The sequence below is a fragment of the Strix uralensis genome, chromosome 9, assembly GCF_047716275.1.
Source record: "Strix uralensis isolate ZFMK-TIS-50842 chromosome 9, bStrUra1, whole genome shotgun sequence".
NCBI lineage: Eukaryota > Metazoa > Chordata > Aves > Strigiformes > Strigidae > Strix > Strix uralensis.
Genome location: NC_133980.1, coordinates 1369063 through 1395541, shown reverse-complemented (window position 1 = coordinate 1395541; position 26479 = coordinate 1369063). Strand labels below are relative to the sequence as shown.

Genomic DNA, 26479 nt, shown 5'->3' with positions numbered 1-26479 from the left:
TCCAACCAGCGGTCTGTTATACAGCCACACGAGCCTACAAACACTCGCACTAGAAAGGGAGGTGTCAGGCAACCAGGGAAACAGATTCTGGCAGGAGCATCAGTCTATACCTACTAAAATTGACTGAGAAAACACAATTTATGCTTTAAGCTGTTAGAGTTACCTTACATGAAACCTAAACAAAAGCTAAACCGAGAGCTCTGAACTTGGATTAGTAACAGCTGAATAGTTGCAAACTTGTTGATTAAAAAAATATTTGGAGACACCTTCTATTTTGGAAGGGAAAAGAAGAGAACAAACCTCAGCCAAAACCTCCAATAGCAAGTAAAAAGATTTGTTTCAATACATTCTTAGATACTCTGTCTGGCTCTACAATGATCAAATACTCACAATGGACAGCTGACTCCATGTTGATCTCAGGGGCTTATAGTGAAAAACAACCTTTTCATCCGATTTCTGCTCTCGGGGCTCAGACTCTTCATCAGAATCTATGTCCAGAGCTTTTTCTTTATAGTTCTGATATAATACAGCGTTTTCTATAAAACAACAACAGTATGTCATTAATTGCTAGAAAGTTAGCTTAGTTGCTTTCATAACAATTGTAAGTAACATTTAAACAATGAAAGAAACCAAAATGCCAATGTGCCGTTCGCAAACTCCAAGACAAAGATAGTATCTTATTTAGGATGGACAATGGTGCAGTACAGTAACAATGGATCACTGTACCACTACCAAAAAGATCCACGCTGACTGAATTAAAGAACAGATGTGCCCTTTGTCAAGAAAAAAAACAGAAAACAATTTTTTCTTCCTTGGTTTGCTGTACAATGTTTCATAATTAGCCAGCAATTTAAGAACGGAACAAGCGTGTCAGTAGAGCAGAGTCACTAATCTGGAGGTCTAGCTACTTTAATCTGCAAGACCACTGTAAAACCACTACCCATGCCAACTTTTATTCTGTCAGCTTTAAATACTGTCTTCGCACTGCACTAAGAGAAGGAAATGATCCAAATGTCAGAAATTTGAGGTCAGAACTATTCCAAATAGAAACTTCAAAGCTTGCCTGAATAAGTGTGAGGCCTATGAACCTTAAGACAAAATACCCTCGTTCTGTATTTCAGCACTGCCAGTATTCATTCAGGAATATCAACGGCAAAGAAACACAGGTGTGGAGCGTACCCTTTCCACCTCCCAACCTCCTCAACCACACACCCTTATCAAAAGCAGACAGAAAAGGACAGAGAAATTCAAGACCAGAATAACCTACAGACAGATTAAGCTGTCAAGAATGCAAGCTCTAAACAGTACTTTAGAGATGGGCCAGGCTTTGGACAAGATCCAATCTTCCCCTACAAGAGAAAGGGGAAAGAAATGAAAGGTCTGGCTGCCCCACACACAGCTGCAACTGCTGAGGTCCCACACAGGGCTGGGTGGATCTGTTCCACCTGCTGGGACCGTACAAGCCCTGGCTGGGCATTACACACAGTCTGGCCTCTATTTGCTCTCTGGAACATGTCTATATAGTTTATACACTTTTAAGACAGGAAATTGTGTCCAGCAACTGAATTCTGAGAGGCATTACAGAGAAAGTTATTAGTTGGGATCAGTCCAAGATACAAGGGAGCCACCGCAAAATAATCTGGAAAACGTCATCAGGAGATAGTGTTAGAAAAGATGAAAATAAAAGTAAAATAGGGGTGATGCAAACAGAACAAAGTGGGAAGTCTGGAAAAGAGAAACAAGAGGGAGAGGAAGGTAACACAGCAGCCGAGATGACCTTAAGGAGGCATTAAGCAGAGAAAAGCCAAGAGAGTAGCAGTTACTATAATGAAGCTTCCACGGACTTACAGCCAGAATGAATTTTTTTTTTGTTGAAACATTGGGAGGTTTGCCCAGCAAGCCTGGCAAAGCCCAGAATTAATCAGTAACATAAAAAAGCAGATACATGGACAGTGTTTTTCTGACACTTAAACTTGAGGCCTAGATAGCAAGAGAAGGATTAAAGTCAAAAGACTCACCCCAGCACCCTTGCCTTATGAGGAAAGGAGAAACAGCTGCGCAAACCATGAACTCGGAGAGTAACAATTCAGGTGTCTGCTGCACGTGATGACCCAAAGCCCTAAAGTGATCCTCAAAAGTTATGTCCTGCACCTGGGGAGATTGACAGGGAGTGGGCAGGAAGGCAGCCCCAGCTGGAGGAATGAGCCTCATCTACATAATTCTGCAGAACTGTTAGGGCTGACATAGACACAGGGGTCAGTTCAGCTTTCAGGAAGGACAGGAGTTTAAGCTGAAAAGAAGCCTTTCAAAAAAACCCCACCCTATTTTTAGCCTGCCATTCTATATTCTTTAAAATATTTCCTAAAGTATGTCTAGTGCCAAAATTATGGTTCCATATTTTAGTCAGTTTACTGAAACACAAGGTACTTAGTCTTTGACTGGCGTACAAAAGAAGTGTGCGAAGTGATCCTGAAGTTCATTTCTCTTGTGACTGAGCATATTATCAAGTCTGTGCAGAAAACAGCTTACCTTCCCCATCAAACGTCCCTTGTCCTTTCAGCATTTTCTTCTGATAATTTCAACGGGAAAGAGATATATACACATTAAAAGGAGAATGAGAAATAACCAACAGTAACAAGAACTTCTGTTTTATTTGATACTTAGGCACCAAATTAACAGGCCCTAATCTATAAACTTCTGATGTTGGACAAGTATTCATGAAAACAATTGTTTCATCACAGAAAGTGAAAAGCTACTCTAGTTTTCCTTCTCTCGTGCACTGTTTATATGTATTTGTCCCAAATGCTTCATTTCTTCCTACATTTCAAAAGCACAGTACACGAGCTAGCTTTACAAGAGTTCAGTGAACTTGTAACTCATGCGCTGTCACTGGGCTTTTCCGGGAGGATCTAAGGCACAGGACTGAGCGGCTGGTCTCTTCCCACACGCTCTGCAAAGAACCACCACAGTAAGTATTCTGTAAACTAGCATTTTGAGACCAAAACAAACCTTTGAAATAAAACAGCTGTTTTGGTGCAACAAGTCACAGGGCCTAAGCAGTCTATTTATAAAAATGCTACTAGCAAAAAGAGTTCTGTGTGTAAAGACAGGACAATATCATGTCCTCCTATTTTAAACATAACTTACTGTTAAAGTCTACTATCAAAATCAAACCCAAACAAACCACCTCCCTACTCAGCAGTTCACAATTTGATCCATTACTATTTCACCACTTGTAGCATTTTCAAAAAAAGCCTCCATAACCATAGTTTTTAATTTGGCTAAAAATTGTCATAAAGCTGATAATTATTTTAATAGCTACGGCATTAGCCCTTAGCCTGAGGTACTTTATTACACAGTTCCAAACACTCCGCAGAAACCTACCAATGTATTTTTTAAAAAGTAACAAATTGTATTTTAAAAGAAGGGAATACAAGACTACAATGTGGTATGTTCAAATAAAAGATTGTTTTCAGTAAGTCTTTATAACTTAATTTTCACACATTAACATTTGATATAAATCTACTACTCCTAAGGGATTACAATCAAGAATTAAAAACAGGCATTCTGCTTTTACTTGCAGGCATTAAAACTAAGCTACAAAAAGATACCTTAAGTGGTCTCTAACAATTTAAAAATCACACTTTGATTTTTAAAAATACTTTAAAAGTAACGTCTCAGAGGACTAAGGGGGGAAGTTCATTTTTTTTGTCAGTCTGTCTACTCTAGCAGGCAGACTTTATTAAGTCAATGTCTCTTTTTTTCCTGTTTACTACCTTCTAGGAAACAGGTTTTAAAACGTCAGTTTTATTGTGAAAGAAAGCCTGGGGAATCCAGCAGGAAATGCAAGTTCGAGGCTGCCATCAACACATTTCTGAGCTGCCCAGATTTCAACAGAATCAGGTCCCTGAAGCCTCTTTTGAAAACATCACTTGGAAGTAATCTGTGAGGCTCATCAATAACTACGAAAAATTTTGTGGCACCAAAAGGCAAACCAAAAAACCCCAGCGTTTACAGAAAACACAGAGATTGCAAATCATGCTCCTGTGTAGCCTACACCATTCAAATCAGCGTGTCACCGAGCAGCACAACTTACCTTTATCCTCCCCAGGCTTGAGAATTTTTCCTTATCTTCAACAACTGCTTTAAGTACAGGCTGGGACATTCTGTTTTTCTTCTTAAAATTAGAAGAGCTGTCGAAGTCCACGCCGCTCACCACGGCTCTGCGGTAGGACGTCGACCTCAGGCCGCGTCGCAGGGTCCCTGGGCTGTCCAGGTCGCCCTCAGCCTCTTCCTCAGCATCGGCTACCAAAGGCACACTGAAGCTCTCCACCATGCTGCGGACCTTCAGCACCCTCTTGCTCGTCTCCGCATTCTGGCCGCTGGCTTTGCCCGCCACCTTTACTTCGGAAGCCAGACTCTTGGGAATGATCTGCTGCGTGCCCACTTTGAGAGCGGCGGGGCTGTTGGTGCTGAGGACCACGGGCTGGTCCTGGGGGGATGCCGGCCTCTGGGGAGTTACACCTTGCTCCGGGGACATCGCCTGCGCAACCCCGGGGGACTCCAGTGGCGCTTCTGCTGTTTTGGACACCCGGTTGCATTGCGAGGGCAGCGCTGCCACGTTGCTGCTACTGGAGGAAGGCGAGGGCTGAGGGCTGGCCGCAAAAACAATCTGTTCTTGCTGTGGGGCGAGCACTGAGGGACTGGCGATCCTCCGGGGATGACCCAGCTGGCCTCCTGGGGAGGCGAGGGTGCCGTTGGCTGTAAAACCCACGGGGCTGTTGGCCACCAGAGCGAGCGCCCGGGATGGCCGCTCAGGGGAGACGGCTCTGCGGGCTGGAGGCCTCACCGTCCCGTTGGACACCGAGCCCATGCTGGAGCTGAACGAGGGGGGGCCCCTGTGGAGCGCTCGGTTGCCCGGGCAGGTGCTGACGGTGCCGGCGGGCTGAGTCACGGTGAAGCTGCACCTGTCCTCCACGGGGAAGTCGGTGACGAGCACCCCGTTGGGGCTCTGGTACGACTGGGGCCGGGGCTTACTCCAGGTGCGGGGCTGCGGCCGGGGGGTCGACCTCCTCTTCCACCGCGCCGCCGCCGCCTCGTCGCCGGGGAGATCCGCCCGGCCCTCCCCATCCATCGCCCGCTCCTCGGGGCCGCCGCCGCCGCCTCAGGGCGGAGAGGGGGGGCGGCGGCAGCACCTCCCGCCCGGCGCCGCTCCCCCCGCAGCTCGGCGAAGGGGAAGCGAACGGCACCGCTCGTCAGGGCGGAGAGGAGGGAAGGCAGGAACACACATACACACACACACTCCCCCCCGGCCGGCACCACCCCGCGCTTCCCGCCGGCGGGGGCTGCTCCCACCTGCGAGGGCCGCCCGGCGGCGGGTGAAGGGAAGGGAAGGAGGGAGGGAGGGCCCGTTCCCGGCCGCCGTCCCGCCCGCAGCGCCCAGGGCCTCACCTCATGGCAGCGCTCCCCAGGGGCGGAGGGGACGGGAGTCCCGGCCGCCTGCCCGCCCCACCTGCGGCTCGGCTGAGTGGGAGAGCGGCGCGCAGCCCCTCCGCCGGCGCCTCCGACCGCGGTGCTGCCCCGCCACGGCCCGGCCTGGCCCTGCCGCCGGGCCCCTCCCCTGCCCTCCGCCCCCGCCGGGCGCGGGCAGCGCCGGGCCGACCAGGTACCGGGCGGCGGGAGCGGCCGCGCTGAGGCGGAGCCCGGCTGCCCCGGAGCGGGAGCCAGGCAACGGGCCGCGGCCGGCGGGGCAGCGCGGTCTGGGAGGAGGAGCCCGGGACTCCACACGAGTAACTGGAGTCACGGCTCGGCCCAAACCGGAGTAACTTACCTCAGAGTTAGCGTGGGCAGCGCCGACACCGAGACCAGTTCTATGGATGGCGAAGCAGACCAGCCTCCGGCCGCTTCAGGGCCTTTTTCCGACCTGTGCGATTCCTAATCGTGACAGTTTTTCGCTGGAGGAAGGCACAAGCACCCTCCACGCACGGAAAATGTTTGATTTCATACTGGAAATCAAAGAGGTGGGAGCAGTGTGTGGTGACACCGTCGCCATGTGCCGCCTCGGCCGCACCAGCCGGGCAGGGGCTCGCACGGGCCCCTCGATGGCTGGAGACAGCGCTGGGCTCGGACAGCTGAGCCTGGCTCACTGTCTGCTAAAGTGCTGGGAAAAGCAGCTTTTTGGTAAGAAAATAGGACACAAATGGTGAATCTGCAGGGAATTCTGACAAACCACATCACCCCAAAAAACCTGTGTCTGTAAGAATGCTGAAACTTAGCTGTGACTTTGGTACATCCTATAACTTAAACATAGATAAGAGAAGAACAGAGGAGGTTTTAAAAAGCAAAACAAACGCACACTTCACGTTTCTGGGCCTGTGCAGGGCGCTGCCCTGCCTTCATCCCAGGCCTGGCCGCCGATGCTCGCTGAGGAGCAGCACAGTCGCTGAAATAAGTAACATGGACACTTTTTCTGTTCTAACTATTGCATTTAGTAATAATTACAACATGCCCTTACTTCACTATCTGCTTCTCTGCAGTTAAAATTTGTCTCTACTTCTGGAAAAAAGTAATAATCCCTATGTTTTAAGAGCCATCTTGTCACAGTATGTGGAACATTTAGCATAAGTAATTATTTAGCTCCACTATTAAATGTCACACTAGATATGAATATAAAATATAATTTAGAACGCTCTCCTAGTATCGAATCACAAATGAATTATTTGTCAGGCTTCCCTCAAATGCATGAAGGATCAAATCTAGGTGTGATTTCTGTTCCTGTGTAATGCATCTGATCCGGGCAGAACAGAAATCCCTCAAACGCATGAAGATGCTCGAGTCCAGGCCCTGCCCTGGCAGCCTGGGACGCTGCAATCCAGAGGTCTGGAGATGGGACACTAAGGCACTGAAGGACATGCGGGGCATACCTCTTCCTGTTAATCTTGCCCTTCACTCTCAAAGTTTTCTGCCACCCAAATTAGTGGTGAAATGCTCAGGTCATTTACATCTAAGTGACCTTCAGGAAATGGCTAAGTACCTGGGAGCAGGGAAGGCTTTGTCAGGCTGAAGGTGTTTCCTCACACCTGGCTGAGAGGGCACTTTGCTTTCAATACCTTCGAGGTGCAAACTTGAGTTCTCCACAGACTTTAACTGGAAAAGAGTGACATAAAACGCTTTGATGTAGAGACTGGGCCTGCAACACAGCCTAGCAGTAGGACATGGTAGAGGGTGCAGCCCGGTGCCCAGCAGCTGCCCGCCCGCAGGGCTGGCTTTAGGGCTGGGGACCAAGGTTTCAGGAGAGAGCCGGCCCCGCATCTGGGGCACACGCGGTTCCTCAATGAGCAGTGAGAGCTCTGTCCTCTGCGTGGGGAAAGCACATGCATTTAGGAAACTCCTCAAGTCGTTGGCAGGAGTAAGGGAGTCACCTCCCTGGGAGTATGTTTAACCAAAAAACCCCACCGGGTTTCTACTTGGCAGACGCCAAATCTTGAACTGATACTGAGAAAGTTTGAAGGCTGAGGTGATGATTGTGTTTGTTACAAGAAAGAAATGTAGTTAGAAAAGAGGAGAACTGTAGCAAAGAGAAGGGCTGGCATCAGACTTGATGGCAAAATATTGCAAAGGCTGTCTAACCAATCCCCCCCAAACACACATGTGAGTACAGAATCAGAGGAGAAAGGGCCAGGGGTTGCCTCACATGGGCTAGAATTCACTCTGGTGCATCGACACATGCCTAACTTCAAGAGTGCAAATCTTCCAACTCGAGATCAACAAAATAACTTGCTTATTTAAAGATGGGCACCCACTTAAGCTCCTGACTAAACTTGAAGGGAGAAGGGCCAGAAAAAAAAAAATTGTTAGGTTTTTAGTTGTTCTCTCCAGACTTGCAAGAGTTCATGTATCACTGAATCAGAAAAAAAATAGATTGAAAGTGCTCTATTAATCTTTTTTAAGATAATAAAAAATATTATATACACTAAGCCTGTTTAGTAGGTAGTAAACAATCAGAAAAAAATATAGATGAAAACATAAGGAACAGTCAACCATGTGTACACGCATATAAACTTCAGATGCATTAATTGTTCTGCCAGAAGAATCCAGGAAAAACAAAAATCTTACTAAAAATAAAATTAAGCAAAGCACAATGAAATTAAAATTGACAAATTTGCATGTCTCACAAATGAGACAACACTTCTAATTGCCACACCAACTTCAAACAGCCAAAGCACACAAGGAGAAGCCACAGGCATAACCTACGAAGCTAGCTCAGTTGTCACTTAGGATTTCACAGCCTTCTGCATTAATTATCGAGAAAATTCACATACAGGATTATTTCTAAAATTATCTTTCAATTTACCACATGGAATTGCCAAGGAATTGGATATAGTTGCAGCATATTACTTACCTCATAAATCCGAATTATTAATAACTGAGGTAATCAGCTTTTACAAGATTATTCTCTTACACATACTTATTAAACTATTACAAGAATAATTTTGGTTTCTGAACAGCCACCTCAGTGTTCGATTTCATACACAGTAAAAAAGAAAGAAACCCCTTACAATAAAATTGCCATTGTAAGAAAAGTAAAATCAGCTATATAATTTAAGAGAAGAAAGAAATTTAAACATGGTTATTAACACCTCATACAAAGCAAGGTCTCAGAATAAAATCACTGCGGTACTTCTCTAGAGGTGAAAAAAACTGAAGTGAGCCAAGTACCAGCCAGGAGAGTGTGTCCTTCTCCAGGGCCCGCTACAGACAAAGCACAGTTGCTTGCCGAGGGGGAGACCTGAAACGCTGGACACCCCATGATGTGGAGGGAAGAAATCCATGGTAAAGCTTTCAGGCATGTCTTCTCAGCAATTGGGTTAATCCACTTAAGTGATCTTGAACGTCTACTAGTGAAAGTTTTAAGTCAATCCACCATTTCCTAGCTAGTACAAAAGACCTAAAAGCTGGTGTTATGAATTTGCACCAAACCAGAAAGCATTTCTGTACCTGCTTGCCACTAAACATTCCCTGATACCCAGAAGACTACGTTTATCATCACCACTATGAGACAGAGATTAGAAGACATGCATGGATATTTTCACTGGTGAATATGGTTATTCCCTGAAAATCTACCAAGAAAATGGAGGATTATTCATCTTTTCCCCACATCCAGATCAAGAGCACGCTCTTCCTCTCTGTGACATCAAAGAGAGAAAGCATTAGCGAGCCTCTGGCTTTATTTATGGATTAAACACCCGTGCTTCACAGTCCCAAATGCAGTGCTCGTTGTAAGTGTCCTGTAGGATAATTTTTAATAGATGGCAGTGTAACAGTATCATACTCTACATATTTTAGGCATATGAAATACACCATTCTCTTCTCTCCAATTCAGTACAGCAGAATTGTATCTTGTCACTCAGATACAAATGATTCTCTCAAGATAACAAGCCAACAACTAATAGTAAGATTAAACGTAGCTTGCAAAGGTTACACATTTCAATATACACATTTTTGTAAGATCTTAATGTAAAAATCAAATTTAAATGTTCATGCAGTAACTTAAGAGTTGGTACTGCACTTTCTGGCAAACAACAGAAGAGGAAGAAAAATATTTGGACACTTTGTATGTTCAATATCAATAACATTTAAAAGCTCAGGGCTGTCCCCCTGGCATGTGCTGGGCTATAGCTCTTCAACCTTGCAAACACCTTGAGATGTTCAGGAAACACCTCTCATTCAGTGTTTTAAATAAATGGATTTATTCCGTTTGCTCTATCATTGCTTCTTAATCCATACATCAGTCCTCTCTATGTCCCAGTTTTGGGGTGAAGGGGGTGTGAAGCAAGAACCCGTGCCAGCAGGAACTGACTGCAGCAGCATCCATTCCCATGGAGGTGCTGTGAGCTGCATCCCTTTGGAAAGGGTCCCTTCCCACCCCAGGTCCCACACTAGCCGTGCCCCCAGAACGTCCGAACGGTGCAGCTGAGCTTCGCTGCTGCCTGGGCGTGCGCTGTAGCCGGCCTCCCGCAGCTGGCATGTTCAGCAACATCTGCCTGTCCCCCTCTGCACCCGCGGGCGGAGGCGAAGGGGATGAAATGGCTCTAAGGGAAGTGCCCAGCTCCCGCTTAAGCTGCAAGGAGATCAACTCTATGTTCCATCTGTATTAACTGGCAGCTAGGAAACATTAATATAAATAACATTCTTTTGAAACTCTTTTTCATGACTTTGGGCAGTCTGTTTACAGTCAGCTGAAAAAGAGCCAACTGTTCTCTGAAGATTAGTGCAAGTCTCTATCTCATAATTAGCATGCATGAAGGAATAAGACTCTTACTGTCTCACAAAAACCCTACCACAACAACAGGAGTGACAGAGGTCACCCCGAACTGAAGAAAAGCTGAGATGTAAGTGTGACGAAGCCAGGCCACTGGTAAAATCCTTCAGTTACTGTTCTCTCACTCTGGCAGGGACATGGCCTGCAAGGGCGTGGAGCTTCTTGCCAATGAGAGTAGCAGAATTTTACTGAGGAGGACACTTGTTACTCCAGCAACGCAGGCAACCTCAACGCTTACAGCCGTGCCATCTAGACAGGGTAGAGCCTTCTGAGCTTCTCCCCCACCATCCTTTTCTGTACAACTGTAGACTGTGAGAGATTTTGGTGTGAATAATGCTCAGCTACATTTTAACCATAAATCAATCAAAGACAGCAGAAGACAGGTTCTTTAATTATTTCTCTTTTCCTCTTGTTTTTGCTGTTGTTAATCAGCAATAGTAGAAAGCTTTGCAGCATTAACTAAAAGCTTTTAGGGGAAACCCATATCACCAAACCACACTGTACTGCAGTAATAAAGAACCTGTTAATGCTCATGGAGCATCAAAGTTGAAAGAAGATGCTGTTTTTACTGTTAAACTGGGATGTAGCTTGGAACAGAACAGCAGAGAAAGAGTAAGAAAGAATGAGTACCCTGAGAAACATGACTAATGACTGAGGTACTGCCACCTCTTTGATTCTTGTAATGAAGTTACAAATTTCTTGCCCACGCAATCATAAAAGTAACCTTAAGTTTACCAACAATTAAGCTGATATTACTTGTTAACCCAGATACTTTAACAGCAATATTTCCTGATAATGTCTCTTCATTTACCGCATCCAACTGGGTCCAGAGATCATCTCCTACTGTGAGAGAAGGAAGCTACGTGGCGACTACATGTGTAGAGGTGCTTCTAACAAAAGTATCTGAGATCTCAATATTTGAACCAAATCTTGTGTCTGTGTGTGTATGTGGTATTTCAAAATTTGATGTGAAAACCATTTCCTACCTTGCTTGAATTAGATGTCCTTCTTTGCTGTTACTTTTTATTTTCCAACAAAGTTTATATCTACAATACTTTCACTAGTAAAACTCCCATGGACTTCAATGGAGATAATTAGGTCCAGTAAGATTAGGTGTGTCTATTGTTAAAGTAGGTAATTTCTATAGAAGGTTACCAAACTTTCCAAAGTTATATCTGTTTCCAATTTTTGTTCAGTGAGTATGTAATGAATCTGAATTTTAAAGGACAACTGTGAAACTGAAAAGTGGGTCCCTTCATGTCCTGTTTATTTATATAAATTGTTTTTCCAGTTTTAGGATTCCATTTATATGTTTGAAATTCTGACAGTGAATTTCATCTCAGTAATTCTAAGAACATCCTTTCTATAGGAGAACAGTTAAGGAAAAGTCTCTGAAAAATGCAGACATAAACTCTTTTAACTGATTACTGTAGTTCATCAGATGCTGCTATTTAAACAGTTTAGCAGGAAGATAAGGTACTTCAAACATTTCCTAACAAAAGGATTGAAGCATTGCTTGCCATAGCTGAAGACGTTTTGTGGTTGCTATTAGAAACTAAAGAAAGCTTGGGAGTCTGCAAAAACACGTCTTTGCAGCTCAAGGATGTTATTTTCTATGTCTGGTCTTTCTTTATTCTTTCTTTGTCTGCATGTTGCACAGAAAATGCCTGAACAAGTGACAGGAGGAAGAGAGGATCATTATTGTGGGTATGTCTCCAAAGACCTGCTTCTTATTCTTTAAGCTTGTTTTCTGTTGGGTTTTTTTTGTTGTTTTTTAAAGGAATGAACATTCTGCTCATAGAGAAATTGGAGAACCACTATGTTTTTGATCTGCTTCCTTAATGATAGATAATAATTTATGGGTTTGATTCACCACTGTCATTCTTTGTAGTCAGAGCAGAGAGTCACCTGCCCTGGAGCCCCTTTCAGGCTGTGACTGCCGAGCCTCGCTGTGTCCCTTGGCTAGTCTGTGGTTTCCGGTGAGAGGCGCTTCCACGGGCCCACTGCTGACCCTACATCCCACAGAGCCCTGCAGCACCACCCCAACCTCGGTGCCACAGCTGCTGCGCACGGGGTGGCTGTTGTAAACAGAGGCTGAGACTTTCGAACCGGAATCTCTCAGGTTAGACACCTAAGCCCTGTTTAATGGCTTATCTGCATTGGGCTGATTCTCAGAAATGCTGAAGCAGGTTTAGTTCCGAACAACCGGACAACTGATTAACCATAGTTATGCACCAGATTTCCCCTTTGCTGCACTGAAGTGCTGGAATTTTATGAATGCCATAGCAACAGAATCAGAAAACGAGGAAATCTGGAGTGTGAGGCTTGTATTGGTGTCTCTCTAATGAGCTGAAACTCTGAAGTGTGCCTTTCCTCCTTAAATTCAAGTTCCCCATTTGTACTCCCTACATTCAGATTCCACACTTCACTTAGCTTCTTGGCTGAAATTCCGTCAGTGGAAACTATGCATCAATGCACACGTAACAGTGAGATCCTGGCTCTGCAAAAGGCTGTGGGAGCTTTATTATTGACCTTAATAAGACCACGATTTTGGCTGCAGTAGGACTAATTGGACCTGAGTAACAGTGAGTTTGACAGAATTCCCCTATCTACTCAGTGAGAGGCCGTTCTCACATTTCACCAGCCCCTTCTACAATGCACTGCGCTATGCACAATATATTGTCCAAATAATACGTCAATAGCACTGTATGTAGCATTGTTCCTTTCCCAAACATTTTGAAAAATTGGCACTTCTTTTATTATCTTTCCTCTTCAAGCTATTAGAAGTGTTCCTAATTCAACTCTGAACCCACTAATTAGCTCAAATACATTTTAATTAGTGGGATTTATTCTGTTGTTGTGTGTGCCAAAATTCAGCTATATGGTTTCTCTGAGTTCGAGTTTTCTAAAGTGGTCTCCTTTCCAGTCAGATTCATGCTCTTATTTTCTAGCAGTCACTTAAGTGTTCTCATTTGGAAATAATTTCTATAGTATTATCTACGTCCTTTTTTCATCCTTCACCTTGGCTGTGACTTACTTCCTAACCTACCATACAGAACTTCAAAATTCATTTATGTCTCTGCTTCTCAAAAGATCCTTAAGAATGAAAAGAAACATCCCAGACCGAACCTTCCATTTTCTCATCCCCTACACCACCATTTTCAGAACTGATTCTCTCTCTTCTTCAGGCAATAAAGCCTTCTGAAGTAATTTTCATCATTCACTTCTCTCAAATAACTATGTTAATTAAGATAGGAGACTATTAATAGTGAACACAATTAGATACACAATGCACAAGAACCTGTATAGCTCTACCAAAATAATTCTCATACTTAAATCATATGTTTTTATGTGTGTATGTATCTCTCTATATATGTAAAACAAGTACACAAAACCCCAAAGCACATCTCAGCAGTTAGATGGAGCACTTCTGTGTTGAAAGCACAAGCATTAACTAAGCAACTCAAGCATCTCTTAAAAGTACTTCTCTTAGTACCTGCTCAGCTGGAGTGCTGTCATTGCACTTTGCTCTGCTGGTGAGGACTATTCTCCCCAGGTTATTTATTGTAAAAGGTTGTACATGGCTTGTAAATGGCAATTCTGGCAACTGCAATTCTAGAAGGGATAGGTACAGTCATGGGGAAGACAAAAAGGAGACGGGGTATGTAAAACAGAGTACTGCAGGGAAGGAAAGAAAGACCTTCAACTGAAACAACAGCAAGTTAGAGGCAGAGTGAGAAGTCTGAGAAGTCATACAACGCTTCTAACAAGACTAAAGAGAGAAAAGATGGGAGTAGAGACACTTACTGAGCCAAGAACAGACCAGAATCCCAAAAGAGAAGAACCCTGGATTCAAAAGGAAGGAAAAAAAAAGAAGCGGATGGACAAAGTGTTGTTTTGCCAGAGGCCCCTGTCTGAAGGAGAACAGCTAGTGCACTCTGCCTAAGCAGTAAATTTGGCTGAGATTATTAATTTTATCTGTGAAACAAGTCCCCACAGACAAAACATTTTTATTGCTTTTCAGTTGGTTTCAAAATTAGTCACAGACTAATTTTATCCCTTAAATCGAACAGAGGGTGATCAAGACCTTGAAAAAGGCATTCTTCCAGAGAGGCAATACTGGACCCAAAATAAGCAGAAACCTTGCCCAGCACAGCTGCCGTGGAGAATAAGCTGTTTTATAAATGTTAATAAAGAGTTTAAATACTTTTCAAGTTACTGTGAAAAAACTTAGCACAAGAGCCATGCGAACTTACTTATTCCAGCAGGTCAGCTGGCCAGCGTGCGTAAGCATGGACCTAACAAAGCTCAGACTGCTCAGGCAGTTTCAAGTCCGCATACTTTACCTAGTTGGGAAGAGCTTTAATAGGGGAGAGCCCTTCTCAAAGGATGAGTACTTACTCAGCTGAGTTCCACTGGCTTTGTAAAGGCCTTACAAGTCCCTGACACTGGAAGCGAACATGGCACTCACTCGATGGCCATGGAAACAAAACACAAGCTGCCCTGACTGCACGGGGACACCACCTCGAACATTTTTATGATCCATTAAACTGAGCAGCAACTATGAGCGGTGCTGGTTTTCAGCTGGCTTTAGGGGGCTGAGGAAAGTCCTCTGAACACGGACTGAGACTTCTCAGTGGTTTTACAGCACAGGTGACAATACTCCGTGGTCTGCCGAATGCTTAGAAGGAGCTCTGTGTCTTGTGGTTCCTGTTACAACACTGCTCACATTTGCACATGGTCTTGCCTACCATGATTCAGGGTTTTAGTTTTACTGTCTGATATTAGGTATTTTGTATGGAGGTTTTCTTAATGTTGAATTATGCTCCTCTGGGATATAGAAGAAAAAAAGGTGAGAGTGGATTAAGGTACGCACACATACAGCAAGAATGTTTCTTAGCAGCTCTCAGAAAATTTTGCCTGGCTTCTTTCTAGCGAGCTCTGTGCTGTTAAATACACGTCTGGACTCCTGTGTGGTGTCGAAGTGCTTGTTTCTCATTTACAGTTTTATTCAAAGTTTCCAAGGAGATGAAAGAGAAAAAAGTGGCAACAAATATTTAAAAATGCAGTTTGAAAACAAGAGAAAAGAATTTCCATCTTTGTGTCATTACTTGGAAAACCTAAAAAGAGAACTGCAAGCAGCAGTTTGTCTATGATACTGTAAAGTGCTTCCTGTTCTTGTTTCTGCATGTTCTTTCTCTCTTAAAAAGCTGGACAAATAAGAAAAGAGGTGCTAAACTGCTGGCATCCTCTGTCCCACAGCAGTGAATTAAGCTGGCACTTGTCAGGCCAACATTTAGAACTACCCCACTGCAGTGTCAGTGCGTTCACTGGCCGGGCGGGAGGTTACTGAAGCAATGGATAACATTCCTAGGCAATGTTACAACGTAGTTTATGTTCTTGGTTTTCTCAGTGATAAAAGCCAGAAGCCAGAAGGAAACAGAGAACATGTTTTTCTCTCCCAGAGAAAAGCGAAGAACATTCGTTACAAGCCAGTTTACCTAGCTTGAGACCTACTTGCTCTGTATCATAACTAATCAATTCTTCAAGTAGCAAAACAACCAAAATAAATTATCTTAAGTCATCTCACTTTGAGTTATATAGGCTCTTTGATACGAGCAATTATTTTTAAGACCTACCTCGGGGATGTTAAGTATCAGCTACAAATGCTTGCAAGAGGTGAACTCTCATGTGCTGAATGGCAGAAAATGTTATTTTTGTCAAGCAAGATGTTTCTCCATCCAGATACTTTCTATGGATTTTACTGTACGCTAGTTCGCGTGTGCCTGTATGGACTCTTGTGACTTGGCAACAACCCCACAGTAAAGCTCACAGGAAAGGAATTTGGTCTTACGTTACAGTCTGAGCCATGGCACAATCCACACCTCTCGAGTTGTGTAACTAATAATTCTTTATGATCCGTTCAGTTAAGCCTGTCCAAACTGCTTTGTAAATACTCTTAAATGAGTTTACTGATTTAGAATTTGTTTTTAAACTCAATTTATAGATGTCAGGTTTAAATTCATTTAAGTGCATCCAGTGGGGATACAGTAAAAATGATAGTTCGCCCTGTACAATTGGGATGTAGAGGGGAGTCCTGCAGTAGCTTCGACACTGAATTTAGGCCATCTAGAGAAACAGCAAAGTGCCAATCAGCTATCATCCACTATAAATGGTGTGACAGCTTTTGTTTTAACTTTATTTTTTTAGTGGGATAAAAATAAATAACTTCTTAGAGGAACTAATAATCTGAAGAGCAAATTAAAACACTAAATTAATGTATGAAAGTTTTCTGCAGAACACAGACATGTATATGCCTTAACAAAACAGACACATGACCTCATGTACCCTGATTCTCTTTTCTTTGCTGTTGATGTTTAACTTGATTCTATTAATGATAACATTCACTGTAGTACCTCAGAGCATGAGGAAACCAATTCTGAAATAGCCATCTTCTGCACCACTAAAAGCCCTCAGCACCAAAAAGTCACAAGAACTGGAAACAGATCCTATCTGAAGACAAGGCTACACGCTCCCCACCACTGTCGTGGAGGTTACTAACCACGGTGTCGTGAATGCTCCGGCCACCAGCGGCAGGGCCCCAGCTCCACCGAGGGCAGAATCCGGCCGCACTCGCTGAGCCCTTTGCCAGACGTCAGCTGTATTCACGGCAGCGGCATCAACGGGCCATGGCAACATACAGGGAGAAAGTCGAGATGGCCCCTTCTCACTTGGCCACATTGGTAATGATAAACAAAATCTTTTGCAGGGAGTTTGAAATAGTTTTCTACCACCCCTGAGCTGGGTAGGTGACAGCCAAGGCATCAGGAGCCTCTTCACCCGTGTCAGTAGGCTCTGCAATGAAGCAGTTTGGCACCGTATCAGTCAGAATAGCATGCCAGGTGTCAAGCCACAACTAATCAGTAATTTAAAGTTTAAAAAGCCATTCCCAAATCTCCTGAGAATTCCAAGAGACGTATTTAAGCCAGAGGGAAGAGACATTAGAAAGGACAGCCAGCTGCAGATGTTCTTATCCTTGTGAGTGAAAACCTAGAAATACTTGAAATACTCCAGATAGTTATGACTGGCCAGCAAATGCCACAGCAAATATATATCTTTGTTTTAAGTATACCATTAACAGAACAGCCCAATCACAATGATAAAAACCACACTAATATTCTTGGACTAAGCTACTTAACTGTAACTAGCCATCCAAAACTAAAGCTACAAAAATTGAGACGCTTCCAATAGGGAAAAAAACATCAAAAGCAAGCTTCTGCGACCCAGAAGTTTTGAAAGCTGATCTTTGAAACACAGGAGATTTATTAGAAGTACGTTGTACCACAACAAAAGAGGTCTGCTCTAAAATTTAAGTCTAAAAATAGCCTTTCTCACAGGGTCCTACTTTGAGTGAAAGATTAGAAACCTTTCTTTGCCCTTTGCACAGTCAAGTTCTGATTCTTAATTACCCAATTGGTTTAATTCATGGTTATGATCTCAGAAAGAAAACTGTATTTTAACAACAGTCCACACCTTTTTTATTAAACTCCTTGCATTATTGCACCTGGAGGGATTTTAAGTACAAATTTATTTGATATTATATACACTGTTTGTATTTTGAAACAGTTTTGTGGGGAAAAAAAAAGAGTTTAAAAAAAGGGTTTCTCAATTCTCCTCTATTTTATGTCACCATATTCACAGTTCAAACACAACAGAGAAATCAAACCTTCAGTTTAAAAATCTGCATTTGTTATGTGAAGTTCTACATAAATAAGGAATTATTACAGAAAGGGAGACAGTAATGATAAGGAAAATCTTTCTTTCTAGTTTCATGCATCTTAATCCTGCAAGACCTTGCTTTTATAAACCCCAATTATTTTTTTTCCCACCATGTTTCAATTAATTGCAGAGTCTTCATAAAATAAGAGCAACAGATTGCAGCTACTCTACTCCTTACACTAGATGATGTCTGTTTAAAAATATCAGCCTGAACTATCTCAAATCTTATCAATCACCTTTTTTTTCCATAAAGTAGAATTCTAGTTTCTTTCCTTGGAGGAAAACACAATGGAAGTATGGCCTTAATCCATCAGAAACATTAAATTAGACTTTTAAATTGTGAACCTTTGGCTCCATCCTTGCAATGGGAATCTCATTCCTGTGATGATCCATGTCTCCGAGATCTTGCTGGCAGCCCTGACTGTGTCCAGGAGAGGCCAGCAGGAGCCATGTGACACGGTGCGTCCCCTGTCCTACCCCACCAGTGTGTAACAGGGATGGCCGCAGGCTGTACCGAGGGCATTCACCCCAGAAACAGGAAAGCGGGGGCATTGTTTTGGGATGGACAGTTAAACAACACTTTTATGCTACGTACTTCTGTTAATGAGTTATTTAGGCGTTTTGGACACATTATTAAATACATATGTTCATATGTAGAAATGCACCTATTTTTCCCTAGTGATCTGTTTGCCTTCTGCCCACAGGCACCAAACGCAGCCCCAGCTGCCTGGCTTTCCCAGACTTGCTTTCCCATGAAGCTCTTTCCGCTCCAAACCAGCAGAAACCTAGGCTCAGAGAAAGGTTCGCAGCCCGGAGTGGGGACATGGCCAGGCATCACCACACCACGCCTCACGCTTATCCTAACGCGCCCAGAGCCGAAAGGGCAGCCCAAACGGCCACATCCTGCTTCCCAAGGATGGGACCGCTGGAGAAGCTGTGAGCAAGCTCTACAGAAAGGATTCAAGAGGCCCTTGGCAGGGCTCTAAAAGCATGTGGGAAGTCCCCTGTCGAATGACACAGCGGTCCCAAAGCGAAACGGAGCTGAAAGAGGAGCTCGGGCTTTTTGCCCGTTCGGTTCTTGATTTCTTTACTCAGACTGTTAAGAGAGGTACAACACAACGCCAAGCATGTTGCTTAGCAAGTTAAAGATAAGCAAGTTCTCTTCTTCTTTCAGCATGTTTATTTTCATTAGTCTTGTACCTGTATGTATTCATATACTCACATGTACCTTTCTTAAAAAAATAGCTTAGAAATCACTCTGTCACAGATTATTTTTCTCAACCCATCACAGCTAGTACCTGCCAGAAGAGTACTCTGCATGCCTTGCATACTTCCAAACCTGCTGGATTGAGCAGCTGAGGTTAAGGATATTTAGTAGACTATCAGCATATATGTACAGTATGTTTGTTTGGGGAAATACAGATATTCACAGTTGACTTGTCACTGACAAAGAGTCTGAGGTCTCTTTACCAAGAAGGGTACAATTTTCCATTGTCTCTACCCCTCCCAAAGGGAACAGATATTTCTCTCACTTATGCAAAGGGAGGACAGGCAAATAATGAAGCCAAAAACGGGTTGCTCCTTCCAGAAGTTCCTAGTAACCAGAGGTGATGCCAGGATGGTAGGGTTGCCTATTTCTAAAACATACAGAGCCTTGCCCAGGACTAAAGAACAAGATAGCAAATGGAAGGCAGCCACTGCACACACATAAAAGCTCTTGGCAGGGCAAAAGAAAAGCTCAGCATGGTTTCAGTTCTGTATTTAAAAAATACAGTATGAAAAGCTCTTCACAAAGCTAAACAGAGACAGCTGAGCTAGCAGTTATAATAGACCCACATTAACAAGCAAGGAAGCAGGCAACTTCTGAATCCGTTAAGAGAGTGATTTCAAGACTTTTTTTTTTATTAAAAAAAAAGATAATCCACTTTCTCCACCAGGCTGTACACCATCATTTCACTTACACTGCTTCACATTTTGTCCATTCTTGTTTTCTTTGGAGAAAGAGAAGTGAAAAGACTGTTCTGAAAAACCAGAATGGAACAGAATAGATTTAAATGTGCATTTGTGATAAACACTATTAAAGACTGTTCACTTAATAAAGAGTAAAACTAGTAAAGGAGTCCTTTTAAAAAAATAGTAACACATAAAGGAGGGATAGTTGCTGTGATTCTTAAAAAACTCAGGAAATCATTTTGTACATTTCAACACCTATCAAAGGTAAGACAAAAAGCACAAGTGTCCTGCCTTAGAGATTAATTTCTTTTATAAAGCTGCTGCTCAGCAGACACTGTGTTCTTGCAGGGAAAAGGATGGGGATGGAACAAAACATGACTGGAGTGCGAATGTCCGAGCTGTGGAAAAACAAGTGAAGAACAGGCGGTTCCAAATTCTGTATTCACAGACCAAAAACGCGGTCAATGAAAATGAATACATGACTTAATCATTTTAATAAATAAGGCCTCTGTTTTGATTTCCATGGTTTGTGAGAAAGTTTCTGTCAGGCTTCTTCATCTACCCACTGCCATGCCTAGCTGCGGTGCAGGACCTCGGCAGAGTGACGAGGTCCATCAGCGGTGGAAGGAATCGTTCTGGTCCAGCACCTCCCCGGCGCGGCTGCCACGTGGTTCCTCTGTTGCGTGTCCCCACAGGGGCCTCGCCGTGGGCCCAGGGCCACAGCCCCTTGTCCCCAGCCTCCAAGAGGTGCTGTTCATGTACCCATCAAATCCAAGTCGTGTTCAGAGCAAGTCTTCTGAGCCCCATCCAGGACCTGCACTAGAATACCCGACTTTTTCCCAGGAATCATGAAGATCTGAATGTCCTCTGATCTGCTTTCTGCTGGTGGACCATGGCTCACAGGTCTGCATGCCAAGGTGCTGACAGTGCTTTTCACTGGGGAGGTGTGGGCAAGGCATACATCACGCCTGCTCTGCAGGGAGCTGGCTGGCTCTGTAAACATGTGGACGGAGAGCGGAAGAGCTGAGCACAGGCTAATCTACCTGGTATCTCCTTCACCTCATGGAAAATCAGCAGGTGCAGAAAGGCTTATGAAGCTACTGCCAAAATCACACCAGTGAGAATGGTCTCACCACTGCCCTTTCCTTGCTAGAAAGGAAAAAGGGAAAAGATTCTCTCCTTTGCTCCAGGACACTCTCACCCGCCCAGTGTCCAGCCAGCAGCACCCATCCCTTGTCAACACCCAACTCATTAGTGCCTGACCATGCCCAACTACACTTTAGTTTTTATGTACAAAGAAATCACAGGGTTACAGTTAGCTGGCTGCCCAAGGATCCGTTGTGCAGTATGCTACAGCAACAGACAGCATCTGTGACATAAAAATCAAAGGCCTATTAATTCTTTGTTTCTTCTGCATTCAAATTCTTATGTTAGATAAAGAGCTAAAGAAGTTCATGACTTACATTCCTAGACTGATAAGCTTGTTTCCAACTAGCCTTTACAAGCCTCCAGCTGAAAATGTAGTATGACTACAACTTTGAAGGTGGAAAAAGTGTGGCATTGTTCAACCTTAGCCATTGCTTCACCTAGTAGCAACAGAAGTAAATTCACTCTTTGTTCAACTTATTTTAGTCCAAAAAAAGAGCCTAGCAGCAGTAGAAATGTGAAAAGCAAATGAAGAAGAGAAAGCTATATTTCCCTGTCCTTGAGGAGATAAAATTCAGGAAAAAAAAGCTATCCTGGTTAAACTACTGGATTATAAACGGATGAACCTTTCTCTCCAAGCCTCCCTTGCAATTTAAGGCTCATTCCTAATAGCACTTTTCATCTACTTCCAAGAAGTGCCGAAGTTGAATTCATGGAGGTTCTTCCACAACTGACTGATCTCACCTGGAGACAGGTGATAAAGTAAAAGATTAAAGGCACAAGAGAATCTGAGAGAAATCTACTGCTTTTCTTTGCCAGTTTGTTAGACAAGCATAATCCCCATTTTAATTCTTCACAGCTCCCAAGCACTATAGTCTGATGCAAACCCAGAAGGAGAGAGCCTGAGCGGCGACAGGTCCCCTCTTGCGCGGCTTTCCCAGAGAGAGGCTTCCCCCAAGGGCCGCTGCGCCTGCCGAACGCTGTGAAGGGCCCTGTCGGCACTAGGGAAGGAAAAGGCCTCAAAGTAACACCCAGCAAACCTGCATCTGATGCCACTTGGCAACACAGGCAAAGTGCCAGGGTATGGTGCATTCTGCTGTGTGCAAAATTATCTGCACAATTGCTTTTATGAAAGGAAGACAACTTTTATTCTTTTCTGTTACGCAAAACATGCATTAGGTCTAGAACTTCCTAAAATTGTCATCATTAGCCTAACCTTGTTCTCATTAGGTGAGTGGCAAACGTTGTATCCTTGCCTGAAGGGTAAGGCAGCAATCTGAGTTTTTGAGAAAATCCTCTCCTGAAAAATTAACGCACAGCATTGTGAAATCTGTCCACATAGCAACTTACCCAGCACACATTTCTATTGACTTCTCGCCATAGGGTGAGGTGGTAAATCTATCAATGCAATTAATTCACAGATCACACAATTGTGCATTTATATTTCCTTACCTTTCCCTTTCCCTTGCACATATAAAAGAAGCAGCAGATGCTTAAAGAAAACAGTTATGGATTAAGTTTTGTTCTCATTTACATCTACACAAGTTCCCTGACTCTGTTCTTTTCAAATGTGCATAAAGCTCAGCAACAAGAGTCCATCAAAGAGTCCAAAAATCACATTCTTAATCAGGCTAAATTACCGCTGACCCAATCCCATTTAAATTCTGCCCACACAAAACAGAGCTGCAGCTAAGACATCAGTGTGATAATTGCTACTGGACATTAATTAATAGCTGTTTTCATTTACATATCAGAGTAATATATGCATGTTAGCTTGCCAGTCATATTAGTGCAGAATTGATGCTATATATTTGAGGCAGAAAAATGCAAACAATACTTTGAACAGTGACTGATACAGAGTTACAAACATTCACGCCACCAGCAACCAAACTGCTTGCAAAAAATCGGTTTGTAAGAGATAAAGTAGTTTAAACAGATCCAACAAGCAACCCATGGATTATTTGCAAACATATCAACTGACCCTGAGCTCCAGACACTGTTTTCTCTCACATTGCCTTTGACTCCTGAGATGCCTCCACTGCACGCTGTCCTTATCTAGTGCAGTCTTCCATCCTGCATTCCTGCTTGGTACTCTCGGGTTAGCGCCTGCCTCCGAGCAGACGCAGAGGAGCGCTCTCTTTACTGTCACTTTGCGTACCGCGGCAATTCTCAACTGCTCACTGCGTGTTCTGGTGCCCTGTTACTGACTCTTCTTGGAGAACGTACACAGGCAAACCCTCATACAATATTTACTGCCCCTTCAGATTTCTGCCTCCAGCAAAACTCAGTGTTTGGTTCTAGGACCCTCCTGCTTGCTCCGTTTACTAGAGCTGCTGCAAAGAGCAATGATCCTTAGCAGAGTGCTTTAAATATAAGCACTATTAAGTGACAGTTATGTTTACAGATTAGGGTATCTTTAATAGAAGAATTTAAGGAGCAAACAAATGAAAGACAGTTGACATGAATCACTGGAGAACAGTGCCCTGAGATTTACATTTCAGACTCCACTTAAGGCATAATTCCTTTGGTATTCACGGCAGTATTTTCGCTGTGATGAACACATCTGGCATTAATAAGAAACATAACGTACTTTAACAAGAGTCCCACTGCTGTCAATTGCAACTCATGGAAGTAAATAGAAAACGGTTATTTATAAAAACCCTAAATCATAAAGAGAATACTCAAAAATGTGTAACAGAGAAATCTGCAGAGTTTATCACTATAATTCTGGTCTATATAAGCCCTAAGGCAAAGATAAATGACGCCCCAGGCTGGTGTTGGCTGGTGGGTGCCACTCAGCCAGCATGGCTCGTGGCTTGTGGCCCAGCACCCGCGGGCCTGGCGTGTCACACAGGTCAGGGTACCCGCCATGGGCAGTCGGCTACGCAGCCAGCACCACAGGCTTGTGCTGTGGGCAGAGCTGACTGGGCCAGCACTTGCCCAGCAGGAACTTGAGCTACTGGCCAGGTTTCAGCTCAGCAAAGGACACTGGCTGCTGTGTGAAGGATGAGTGGCTGAAGGGCTGTTTAAATGCAGCGTGCATTAGCTACTGACGGAACCAAGCGTGGGACAGCTAACAGCCAGACTGCTCCTGCCCGCTCCAAAATGGCCACTCTGGCAACAGTGTCTGCCAACTGTATTCTTCTGCCTACACAGAAACCATGCCTGTAGAATGGAATTTGTGTTTTCAAATATATCCATACACAAATGTATGTGTATACATCTATATGTAGACACCCTTACCCAGGCAATTTGAGGAGGGTAACATTACTACAAAAGAGGTTATAAATACCTAATGAAGTAAAAAAATAGTACTGTCTGACTTACATGATATGAGTGATGGATATGATCAAAAATATTATGCAAAAATCCCACAGGCAGAAAGATCTGATTATAAATATATCTATATTGTATGTGAATACATCTTAGTTCAACTGAGTGGAAAGACTTAAAGCTTCTCACTGAATTTTTTAGTCCAGCACATAAGTTTATTCTAGTCATGCAAATACTTTGCAGAAGTCAAAGACTGACTTATTCCATGGAGAAAGAAGGGGTTAAATTTGCAAAGAACATTCACTAATGAATGTCCATAAGGCCTATTTATACAAATGTATAACTACATTAATGAGTAACAACAATATTCTAGCCTAAGGGTGAGATGACAGTTTCCCTCTCTATATGTGTATGTCAGTACGCAGTTATTATGTTATTGGCAAATATAACATGAGAAATTACTGCCTTATTATTACAGGTTAAAAACCAAGCCTGCAACAAACGTTGATCCAGCTACTAAGTCTGACACAGACTTCTCATGCAGATTGGAGCACGTCACGTACAGACTGGCAAGTTCTTCTACAAGCACGTACGTATTTCTAGATCCACAGACTTAATCTCTTTCTGTGCCCGTTTCCCATGGAGATAAAATAAAGACAAAGGAAAAGAAGAGTATGAGAGAGTGACTGCGACCATTTGACGTTAAAATATGCAGGTTTGTTTTATATGTTGTTGACATACACATTTTTTGTTATATAGAATAGCAGACAAAACAGCCGCTTGATACGAACTGGAACCACAAGAACAGGAACAGAATTTTGAAACAGCAGTGAGCTTAAAGAAAGGCTTAGAAATGTGTTTGTAAAGAGAATAGAAGAGCCATTAGTGAAAAGGTACAGATGTGAACATTTTAAGTGACATACTTGTTTTAAATCTGCAGTCCTTTTCAAACTGTTGGCATGGAAAAAAATGCCAGAACAACTTCTTCCCCTGTAAATTAGCTAACTTCTCTCATTCAGTTGTACACGACTGTGGGAGATGCCCTTTACAGCAAATAGGAAGAAGAAAATAAAACTGCCAGAATAATGCTGCCTGTCATCTCTTGCCTTCCCCCAGTTTGTCAACAAATGGAAGCATTTGGCATATATAAATCACTGGAGCACATTAAAACTTTGAATTTTGGGTTATCTACAGATCTTGCTCGTTAAAGAGGCAGCTGAGAGACCCTTGCACTTTGAATAAAGCCTCCAGGAGCATATTTAAATAAATCTCTATACCACCCTTCTGAATTCAATATGCTCCAAATCAGGTTGCAAAAGAACATCCTTATTTTCCTTGTGCCTAGGCAGAGTGCAACGCAGGGCCAAAGGAGAAATGATTAGAAATATTAAAAAGGGAGAGGAAATAAAAAAAGAAAAAAAGTCTCAAGAGAGCAGATCCTAGAAATACTGAAGTTTAAAGTCTGAGAATTGGCAGGCGGCCACGAAACATACTGAGTGCAGAAGACGACATGGGGATTGCAAGGAGTTGGCAGGCAGACATCACGGGAGATGCCAAATGAGAGCACACAAAGAGAGTGAAATGAGTCAGAACTTACAAAAGGAGATATAAGAAAGAAAGCCCAGCACAAGGGGGGAATGAGAAAAAGGAGTCATGATCCAGGACTTGCAGCTTTAAAATGTTGGGCAAAAATAACTGAAAAACCTAATTCGCCAGATTCAATCTGGTACATGACAGAGAAAGGCAAGAACTCGAAGTGCTGGGGCACACAGTGAACAGCTCTTGCAGAGAACTGGGATAAAGCAAACAGGCCAGAGACAGCAATCGAATCAAAGTCCAGACTTCTCTCTGGGCAGGGCACTTTGCAAACTGCAGGTTTCTATTATCGTTTCTTTCTCCTTATCTTCAGTCTTTCCTTATGCAAAAAAGCGAGCCAAGGCTGCAGGCTATGTTGCTGAGTGGAGGTGTTGCAAGGGAGGAGACAGATTTAACAAGAATGCATTCCTT

At 43.4% G+C, this 26479-nt stretch overlaps 1 protein-coding gene across 4 annotated transcripts in view; it reads right to left on the bottom strand.

Moving 5' to 3' along the window:
• The window catches only part of ARHGEF26 (Rho guanine nucleotide exchange factor 26), an 81595-nt gene that overhangs the window by 47710 nt on the left and 7406 nt on the right, over nt 1-26479 (bottom strand). The window contains exons 1-4 of one of the 4 annotated variants that reach the window (XM_074878370.1): nt 7034-11362; nt 4097-6005; nt 2530-2569; nt 391-536 (exon numbers count right to left, since the gene is read on the bottom strand). In XM_074878370.1, coding sequence (XP_074734471.1) covers nt 391-536; nt 2530-2569; nt 4097-5134 — 1224 coding nt within the window. In that variant the 5' untranslated portion in view covers nt 5135-6005; nt 7034-11362. Of the gene's footprint in view, nt 1-390; nt 537-2529; nt 2570-4096; nt 11363-26479 lie in introns of those variants that run through there. The other 3 variants (XM_074878371.1, XM_074878369.1, XM_074878367.1) reach the window with 3 other exon arrangements.